The sequence below is a fragment of the Quercus suber genome, unplaced genomic scaffold (assembly GCF_002906115.3).
Source record: "Quercus suber isolate HL8 unplaced genomic scaffold, Cork oak 2.0 scaffold_266, whole genome shotgun sequence".
Taxonomy (NCBI): Eukaryota; Viridiplantae; Streptophyta; class Magnoliopsida; order Fagales; family Fagaceae; genus Quercus; species Quercus suber.
This window is the reverse complement of record NW_027069722.1, coordinates 485612-496061: the sequence shown is the minus strand read 5'-3', so window position 1 is coordinate 496061 and position 10450 is coordinate 485612. Positions and strand designations below refer to the sequence as shown.

The window sequence follows — 10450 nt, the reverse complement described above, 5'->3', positions numbered from 1 at the left end:
ACTTATTTTTGCTAAAACTAAAAACTGAAAACATTGAAACAAAATAATTTTTAAATGTGTGAATAGTGTTGTGGAACCTTTTTTTTTTTTTTTTCTGAATAAAGTGGTTGTGGGTCCCGTGAACAGTAACTTTGTCCTCCGCACAGTGTAATCATGTTCATGAACAGTGCCATTTACTGTTCATGAACGCTGAAAAAAAAAAAAAACAGAAAACGCAAAACGTGCAACAGACTTGGGTGGGGTTTGGATACCAAGTTTGCGTTTTTGCCATTGCAAGTTTTGTGTTTTTTTTTTTTTTTTTTTTTTTTTTTTTTTTTTTTTTTTTTTCAGCAAAAATAAGTTGAATCCAAACGGACCCTTGATATCCAAACCCCACCTAAGTCTCTTATTTAAGCATGCCTGTGGCTTTGAACTCAACTTCTCCCTCATTGGCTGGAAAAATGAATTGTAGAATATCTTTGCGAGGCTTCTCATTATTGATAGTTTGATGTCCAAATGCCCATCCAAGAGGATTATAGGAAGCATGCATTGGATGTAACATGATGTGGGACGCCTTTGGAAAATTAGAGCAACGTTGCTGTCTACGAACCAATGAAGCTCATATGGTATGGAAATTTCTCCCGTCACAAAGTGCATCTTTAGAATAATTCCCATAGAAACCACATTTGCATACGTTCCTCTATCCATCATAGGATTGTTATTGATTGTGGCAGTAGAACAGAAAACTTCGGTACTGTACCAATCTTTCTTGGTTTCATTTTTTAGGCTCAAAAATATTTTTAGTAAGTGCCAGACCTTCTACGTGTTCACCCAAATGATGAATATATCTTGAATGTTTGAGACCAAAACTAAAAATATGCAAATATTATTGGAGATGAACGGCCCAATGGACTTGATAAAATAAACCTAAATTGACCAAACCATACGTATGCAAATGAGTCATCATGGTTTGGTTTGGACTATTGCATCATGTCGGATCTCAATCCGATATTTAACCATGTAGATTAGTTTGGGTCCATGGTTTTTATAGCTGATGAGGTTAGCTTGGATTGAAAAATATTCAAAACCAAAGCAGACCAACCTATGCACAATCGATGTTTGAAGCACATAGTTATCCACCATACAGCAACTTGAAATAGTAAAAATAACCGATATATTACAAGAAGTCTGCCTAAACAAAGCGTACTTCATTACTAGATGTTCAGATCAGTGATTTCTCCTGTCAAAAACATGTCCAAGGGCTGCATGCCTATCAAACTGGCAATAAACAAAACATCTCTCTCTCCCTTTCTATCTCCCTCTCCTGACTAAATGGTTAAGTATTTCTTAATAAAGCAGGGTGCCACTCAAACTCACCCATACTGAAAAAGGTTACAAGGTAGAAGTTGCATATCTCCAGCCAAGCACAACTTCAACAAACTCCTCCAAGTTCATCACATTGACATGACCGCCATCTCTAACTGCAACCAGCACAGATGTTGCAACCCCAGAAACAATGCCTGCAGTGAAACTTGGCAAATATGAGATTGTTCTTAACTCACCAGACATACAATCAATTTTTGGAGAAAGTAGAAAAAAAAAGTGGCAAGATCGCAAATCTAATACGAAAACCATTTTCCACCCTGGATAAAAAGAAGAAGAGGGCAGGGTGGAAAGAGATTGATATTTTGAAGCATAGTTGAAGAATGAACCATTTTTGGTGCAGCATTACCAATTAAACATTGCAACCAATTTGTCTGTTTCAAAAATCAGCATGGATGCATAACTATGAGCCCTTACATATAGAATCTTCTAGAAATGCACAAGTATCTTATGATAATTAGGCGATAAAAATAAAAATAAAATGATCCACGAGCTTTGATTGTTCTAACTAATATTATGAAAAAATAAAAAGGGATCATTCGATACTGGGTTCAAATTGTATATTAGGATAGCAAATAAACAGATAATAAAATTTGAATGCTCATATTTGGACTCCTCCAAGCATGAAAAACTCTCTATCATGTTGTTGGCATGGATATCATGGTAGCCATTCCAAATAGTAGAATTAAGCAATTGAATTTGATCTTAAATAAAATGCTCATATCAATCATTATGGATTTCAGTTAGCTCAACTGGTAAAGTCTTTTATCTTGAATAAGAGATTTGGGATTCGAGCTCTGCTTATACCAAAAATCAACTAGCATCTTAGGCTAATGCTAAAGGCAATCATTATGGAGTGGATGTCATAGATTGATATTCTATCTCATCTATAAAATAAACATATAAACAAATAAAATGTTCATATCAGATGCTTGTGATGTGGACAATTTCTGAGAGAGGTGAATAGTAGGAATTTTGATAGTATTTAGCAAATTTGGCATTTGCTATTCCTCTTTTTTGAGTGTATATTACACATTTTTTTAAAGATCTTTTGAATTTGAGATTGTAATTCTTCAGAAGTAGCTATAAAACACTCTTGAGGTATTTGAAATTTGCTTCCCCATTTATTTAAGTCACTTTATTATTAAAATAAAGTTACATATGCACCCAAATATGTCTTGGACCCACCTTCATCCCATAATTGTAAAAGGAAGTGCCATTTGAACCAGTGCTCATTGGTCCAAAAAAGGTACATATTAGATGCTTGTAATCATCCAATCATACATATATTTCAAGCAGCATAAGATATTGCCTTGTTGTCCTACATGGTAGGCAAGAAACCTAGCCAACATATCAAAGATTTAAGAAGGATGCATGTTACCACCAAACCTGTTTGCTCTAGTGGTACTGGTACCTCTGCCTATCGAAAGAGTGCAAGTTTAAGCCTCGGGTTATTGTCCCCTTAAAATATATTTTGTTGATATAAAAAAAAAAGGCGGAATGCATGTTAGTTAAATAAAAGGTCATTTGTGAGCTTCAAGCCAAAAGCAATTGGATGGATATGCATATGATGTAATACAGAGAACATACTTAGGAATATGCAAAAAATGGAATGCAAGTTGTTTCTTACCATTATCAACTACACCCGGTATCACATTGATGTTCTTCTCAAGCTCAGCTGGGTTCTGTATCCCATTCGGGAAGCTGATGAGGTAGCAAGAACTCGAGTTAACAACATTAGTCAGTATTCTTAAACCACAACAACCTTAAACATATTGAAGCAAGTTGGCTTCTGGGCCAATTCTGGGAAGCAGGAATCAATCACACAAGGGTTTGCTAAAGCATAAAAGATAAAAATAAAGAAACGAACAAACAAACCAAGGATGAGCTGATCTTTCAACTAAAGCATCAATTAATATTTGATTTAGATCAGTATCTAATGTTCAATAAGAAAACAAATGCCTCTTTTGCTATATCACCTCCAGAAGACAATGACAAATTAGTATCCTTGCAGTCAAGAATGCAATTCAATTCCTTGTTCAGGCCAATGGATCAGGTGGTAAAGGATTGCAGTGGTCCAAGAAACAGCCAACTGCTGCATGGTGAAGCAGGCTTTAGACAATATGTAGTTGCAGCCTTCCAAATCCAGGCCTCAAAACTAATTCCGCATTTGATAAAGGCAGAAACTGAAAGGATGGATTCCAGGTAAGGGTACCACATGAAACTAAAATGTATATTTAAGATATCCAACCGTCCTTTCTCTTCCATCCTCCAAGGAACAAACTCAACTTAACTCAAAAAAGCTTAATCCCACTCAACTTGGGGTCAGATTTATAAATTTTTCTTGCCATCCAGCTCTATGTAGAAAAATTCCTGGTAAAAATATTCCTTAGGCTTTAGCCATCTAGACCATGTAAGACCAGAACTAATATAGTTCTATTCCAAATTCCACATTAAACTGTCCTGTCTTAGCCTACTAGCCTCAAACTAATAGTTGATATAAATTGTTTTCAGTATCAAATTTTCTTTAAAAAAAATTGTAATTAGTCATGGAACAGCCGAACAGGCAAGTCTACTTTTCAAGTTTCTTCTATTTGAAAAAACTTCTGATTCACGTTTGTTAATTATTAGCCTAAGAAAATATCAAGCTAACAATTTTCAAAACAAGAGCTTTTATTCTAAAAATTAAAATTTTAAAAAGAAAAGAAAAGAAATACAGATGTCCACTTAAAAGCATATATACAACTGCTGGTTAGTTTGCAGCCAAGACAACAAAATCAAAAGGGGAATTTAACCAGTAAAGTTCTAAAACACAACACAAGGACAAAACTATTAAACCAGTCCAAAAATAGACTAAGACTTTGAGGATCCTTGTTCATAAAGTTCTGTACCAAAGTTTCATTTGGGGAAAACAAAGAGAGGAAATAGTAATAATAATATACCTCACATCTATAATCATATTCCCAAGATCTGTGATAACTGGACCATCCTTCCTTAGGGCAGATCGAATTTCAGGAACTGTAACATTCACAGGAAATGCAGTAAGTAAATGAAATAACTCCCTCTTCCCCCACCCCGACCAAAAAATATTCAAAATATATATCTACAAATAAATAATAATAGTGTCATCCAGTCTCAAATAAAAAGCATAAAAATGCCCTCTGGGAACTGACAACAGGAAATTAGAACAGACAATCCTGCCATTACAGCTTCCCAATGTAATTAAAGAGGGTACAAATAAACAACCCTAGAGGGGAAAAAAAACCTCAAAGAAAAGTCAAATGCAATTGTGCGATTTATAAACAGATAATACAGAGATGCATCATTCAATTCATATTTGGAATGTCACTGTGAAAACTAACCTCCTCCAAGAGCAATGAGCCGCCTTGAAACAGGTGATGTGGCAAGTGGGAGAACTTCAACCTAAAACACATCTTGTCAACTTTTTGGACATGTTGCATGAGATCAAAATCAACAATCAATTTGAAATCCTATTGAATTATTCCTAATCTTCTTAAGATAAGTGTGAATGAAAATCATTACATCATCATTTTCTACAGCAAAGTCTCTCAAATGGTACCAACTAAATTAGGGTCCTTTCCCAACATCAAGCCATAAATAAATAAATAAATAAATAAAAGGTTCTTCTATAGGACTGAGTTCTCCAGCTCAATATTTTCTATTATTAATCAATGCAAATGAGAAAAATATATAACTAAACACATCTATGATTAACAATATCATCTATGAAGAACTCAAACTACAGAAACAAAATAACTGATTAAGCACAAAGGGAAGTTACTAACCGCAACTGGAAACTTGCTACCAAGCCGATGAACAACCTTTGTGTGTTCAGCTAATATTATGCACACATTTGCCATGGAATAAACCACCTGATTTAGGAAAAGAAAAATTATCAGAATAAAAAATAAGTTTGATCAATATTGTAACTTTAATCTGGATGCCAGGTACTCAAGTGGAGATCCATAACTTTTGCTACCCCCCCCCCCCACCCCCAAAATTTCAATTTTAGGTTTAAATATATGTGTGTGCGTGTGTGTGTGTGTTATTTTACTTCTAAAGCTTCCTTTGTGTGCATAGAGATGATTCCTATTTGAAGAAATGATTAGGGAGGGTCACTTAAGATGCTGTGGTGATATGCAATGAAGAACAATTAATGCATTGGTGCAAAGGTGATATAATGAAGATAATAACTGGACTGCTACAGTCATGAAGTCAAGAAATTAAGATAACCCACATGAGACATGCTTATTATGAAGATAATAACTTCTTAAATAAACTTTATGCAATAATATATAATTAGGCCTTTATGTAAGTCGGTATCAGACACCATCTGAAACCAAGGTTCGAACATCAAATTGAAACCAATAAAATACCAAAGAAGCCAAGAATTTAATAAAACAAAGCAGAAAACTATGAACTGCCAGCAGCTGGCACATGCAATATAACTGCTAAAACTTGATTTAGACACAGCTGTGTCACTGAAGTGATGAAAAAACATTTACTAATTCCTGAATTATTAGAATATTGCCATTAATAACAGGAATCCCGTTGTCTAGCAGAGACAAAACATCCATTTTCCCAATGAATTATATCATTAAGACAATTCAGTGATAAATAACAATTAATTTAAATTTCACTCACCTTCTGAACAGTATGAGCAGCTTCCCCTCCCTGGCAAACAAAAAATAGCAGTAAATCTAATTAGAAATCAGAATATTAAAATACAAAAACCAAAAAGAACCAACACACCCAAAAAAATGCCATGAGGAATCTTAAACCTTTAACAGGTTTTTATTGAAGTCCACTTCATCTACCCCGTCAAACACAATGTCAATGTTATCAACATCATTCAAATCAACCTGAATTGGCAGCAAAAACACTATGGAGATGAAAACATATGTCAGAAATATAGTAAATTAAATATCTCATCTAGAAAGGTTACCCAAAATATTAAGAATACCCGACAAAACTTACCGTTCTCAAACCAAACTGTTTAGCTAGAAGTCGTGAATGGTAGTTTGCTCCAACTGCAACAATGTCTTTCAACTGGAAGAACATTTGAAAAGGCTAATCAAAACCCATTGACAAGAATACAAATACCAAATTTTGTAATATGGATGAGCCAGTAATTACAATTACGATTTGCTTTGATCATAAGAGTACTTCAACAAACCAGACCTACACTTCATAGTTCATGATCAAAAGTGGAAAATGGACGTTTACTTCTGTGTGTTTTATAGTGCCACCTTCCCTTTTCTAGGGAATTATAAAATGACCGTTATAAAGAAGGATTTCATATGAAGCATGAATTTAATCAAAATCCTCCCTTATATCTTTGTGTTAAAATGCTTCAAATCTGCGCATTAGTGATGTTACGAGTCTCTAAATATTCAATTGTAAGGAAAAAGATAATCACAGTCTGTATCCGCTTATGTGTAAAGATGGCAAAAGGTTTGCAAATGAGCTTTAGCTCAAATGACACATCCTCCCCCTTCTAAGAGCAAGGTGGAGAGTGAAGTGTGAGTTCAAGACCCACAAGATGTGCGTGTTACTAATGGGTAAAGTTTTTTTTTTTTTTTTTCCCTTCTTTTTCTTTATTGTTTATATGTAAACTACTATTACAAATGAGGAAGTAGATCAAGAAAATAATTGACCCACTCCTAAATAATTACAATCTCAAATTCATAAGATCTATAATGTATAAACTCTAGAAAAGAAGTTGACAGGGATGCTACTCAAAACAGTAAACCACTCATACAGGGATCTCAACAAGTACACGTATAGGCCATTCAACGCCATACAAAATTCCAAATAGAGTAAACACAAAGGACCGCATGTTACCATCTCAGGCATGACCCAAGAAATCCCAAAGAGAGTAAACACAAAAGACCACATGTTATTGCCAAGGAACAATGTAAAAGATGGCAAGCAACAAACTCTCCATCACCCTTGCAAGTGCAACACTAGTCAACAGTCATTAATTAGGTAGAGCTTTCAAAGATTATCCACAGTCAAAATTTTGTCAAATGTTGGTACCCAAGCAAAGAACGCAACCATATGGGGTGCCTTTACACTCCATATTCTCCTCCAGGGCAAGTGAGTTCTTATAGAATCCTCTAAGACCCAGTAGAAGGACCAAACCTTGAACTTTCCATTTTAGCTAATTTCTATGGATGTTAATCTTCAAGATGGCCTTAAGCATACTTATAAAAAAAAAAAAAAAAAAAAGAATACTTATCAAAAAAAAAAAAAAGGCCTTAGGAATACTAATCATCAAAGAAATTATCCACTGCTTCCAACTGAGGGCTCAGGATATGTCCAACACCCAATTAAGAAGCCACAGAAGCACCTTCATCATCCTCTGCCCTATTCTTATATGAGGCAGAAGTGTCATTTGAGTTGCAGCTAATTGGTAAGTAGAATGAAAATAGTATGAACTCCTATTTAATTTCTAAGAGGGAGAACAAGATCTAAGGAATCTAACTTACATGAAAACTGTAGTCAATTCTTTTGCAGTACAAGTGCTAGTTAATACAGAAAGAAGGAAAAACTATCATAAAATCATTAGAACCACACCTTTCCTTCACCAATTAGTTTTCCAAGCTCTTCCATGAGGAGAGATGTGCCTCCTGTTCCCAGTCCAATCACCATTCCAGATTTCACAAGTTCCACAGCCTTCTTAGCAAGGGCAAGCTTAAAAACATCTTGTGCTGCAAGAGTATTATTGAAAAATTATATGAAGTCCATTCAAATATGTAGAAAAAGAAAGGGTAAAAGATGTGGAAAGTAAACTAGACTGCAATAAACATGTAAAAACTTTGAACTAGTTCCTCCAATATGCTAGAGTACAATCCACAAGAGAAAAGAAAGTACAAAAATAACAGGAAAGAGTAATTACTTAACCAGTCCATGAAGTAACACACCATGCCAATGTTGACATACAAATCAGTGATAGATGTCCTTGTCCCAAAAACACATTCACAAGCAATTACAAACAGATTTACATAAGTACCTACAAAATATAAATATAGGAGCAATGCATGAATTCATGGGCCAAAAGGACTCGCAGCACATAGAATCTGATGTCCAGATTTCAAGGCTAGATTATAAGGTGCTCTTTTTTTCCCACATGCAACAAACATAGGGTGGTGCATAACTTGCCCATGCATTAACCCCATACTTATATGTGTCACAGCCATTAATATTTTCTACTGGAAATGAAACCAAAATCCATCACTTCAGAGACCACCAAATGAAGCTCTGCATTTCCACTATAAAACTAAAATCTGAAAAGAAAAAAAAAATGCTAATATGGATCTTTGAACTTACAGTTTTGGGAGTTCTCAAGGGCTGAACTTCTTCTCTTTAGATGATTGAGCGTGCTTTCAGATGTAGGATGGCCAGTATTTGGGAATAGGTGATGCTTGTCACCATTTGCTAACTGCTTAGTAACATTGACTCCTTCCACTGCAGAATCAACTATTTTTAAGAATTTTTGTTGTTACAAAGCCATACGAATGAGCAAAACACAGCAGATGACTCTGAAAGTTTATGATTCAGTTCAAACCAACCATTCATAATGACCTATGCTTAACATGGGCAGTTGCACAAAATCACAAATGATAATTCTCACCTGATGGTATAATTTCACAGCTTGCAGCTACACCAACAAGAGAAGGACAATCTTGGTGCACTATTGCTTCCGCTGGATCTTTTGCTTTACTTCTCCTTTGTGCTCGAGGACCCCCACTTTTTTTGCATCTATTACTATGAAACATCCCTGGACTCAGTTCATGATTATGTTCAAGAATGACATGACACAGATGGAACTTCCCATCAGAGCCAAGTGCAACATTAACTTTGGCTTTGCAATTCGTTTTAGGAGACTGTCTCAATGAAAACTTTTTCTTTGCCGTGCTTTCCCGCTTTCCAGCTCTTGCACATGCAAGAGTAAAGTAATTTAACTTGCCATCATCCCTACACCTTGAACTTCTTCGGTATATACCAAAGCCTTCACGCTGAGCAAACTTGCTATAGTAATTACGAACCTCTTCCGGAGAGACAAACACCATCCCGGCCCTGGGTGTTTCTACTTCTTCATTCCCTAACCCTCCTACATTGTGTTCCTCTACTTTGTCACCGTCAACTCTCTCCTTATCACAAGAAGACCCTTGATTATCATTCTCCAATGTCACATTTACCATAGAATCACCTTCCATCTCCTAATAAAATAACCACCCCCCCCCCCAAAAAAAAAACCTCAAACTTGATTAATTGAATAAAACAGATTAGAAATGGCACAAAATGCTATAATTGAGGCTAATAGCAATCTAGAAAGTTGCCAAACAGGAATCTTTAACCAACCAAACAGTATCAAATAATCCAAATTATTCAGCCCCACAATGATCTCAATAAGTTCCTAGTAAATCCCACCAGAATTTAAAAAAGAATCACTGAGAGTTTATTTACTTCAAATCCCAATTCAAAATTTTCCAGAGATTTAATGGCTGAACGTTACATCCCAATTCTAATACAAGGGCCCTTCAAACATTGATCAGAAAAATTACCCAACGCCAAAAAAAAAAGACAAATAACAGAGCAGATAACCCATAACCCAAAAAACTTAATGTACAACTGCAAGAAACAGATTTTTGTGAGGACCCATTTGGTTGCTCAGAAAATTAAGGCAAGAAAAACAAAACCCAGAAGTTAAATTCAATATTTTTCCACGATTTGGAGCCTATTAAGCCTCATTTGATTTAGTTGTGCTAAATTTTTCACTTTCCTCAAACTAAATATTAAAAAAATAAAATAAAAGAAGTAGAATTCTAAGTGATTTGAGTATTATCAAAAGTGTGCACTAGTTTATATTCTGAACAAACAAAGAGGGCATAGAAAGAAACAGTCACAATACAAGTAATGAGAGTCTTACGAATAGAGAGAGTCTGGGACTGAACTGGGGCTTCGCCAGAGAACACAGTGTTGGGTTGGTGGGATGAACAATACATACACAAGAAGTGCAGCCAACACAAAAAACGCACCAACTCCCTTTGAAAATCAAACG

At 35.2% G+C, this 10450-nt stretch overlaps 1 protein-coding gene across 2 annotated transcripts; it reads right to left on the bottom strand.

Moving 5' to 3' along the window:
• Nucleotides 1-1136: 1136 nt before the first annotated feature.
• LOC111984722 (probable ribose-5-phosphate isomerase 3, chloroplastic) lies at nt 1137-10450 on the bottom strand. 2 transcript variants are annotated; one of them, XM_024016340.2, is made up of 12 exons: nt 10319-10450; nt 9020-9608; nt 8716-8865; nt 7963-8096; nt 6361-6432; nt 6165-6245; nt 6028-6057; nt 5169-5255; nt 4725-4785; nt 4305-4380; nt 2993-3066; nt 1137-1499 (listed from the first exon to the last, which is right to left on the bottom strand). In XM_024016340.2, the coding sequence occupies exons 2-12, from the start codon at nt 9603-9605 to the stop codon at nt 1372-1374; spliced, it is 1479 nt and encodes a 492-aa protein (XP_023872108.1). In that variant the 5' UTR covers nt 9606-9608; nt 10319-10450; the 3' UTR covers nt 1137-1371. The 2 variants fall into 2 exon arrangements, with proteins under 2 accessions (XP_023872108.1, XP_023872109.1); XM_024016341.2 differs by having other exon boundaries at nt 8716-8853; nt 10319-10448.

What these genes read in the sequence shown, in the direction of transcription:
- LOC111984722 (XM_024016340.2), bottom strand. Translation starts at nt 9,605, where the DNA reads ATGGAAGGTGATTCTATGGTAAATGTGACATTGGAGAATGATAATCAA. An exon ending in CTGCTCATACTGTTCAGAAG is followed by an intron (nt 5,256 to 6,027) that starts GTGAGTGAAATT and finishes TTCCTAAATCAG; the next exon opens with GTGGTTTATTCCATGGCAAA. An exon ending in GCTCATTGCTCTTGGAGGAG is followed by an intron (nt 4,381 to 4,724) that starts GTTAGTTTTCAC and finishes TGAATGTTACAG; the next exon opens with TTCCTGAAATTCGATCTGCC.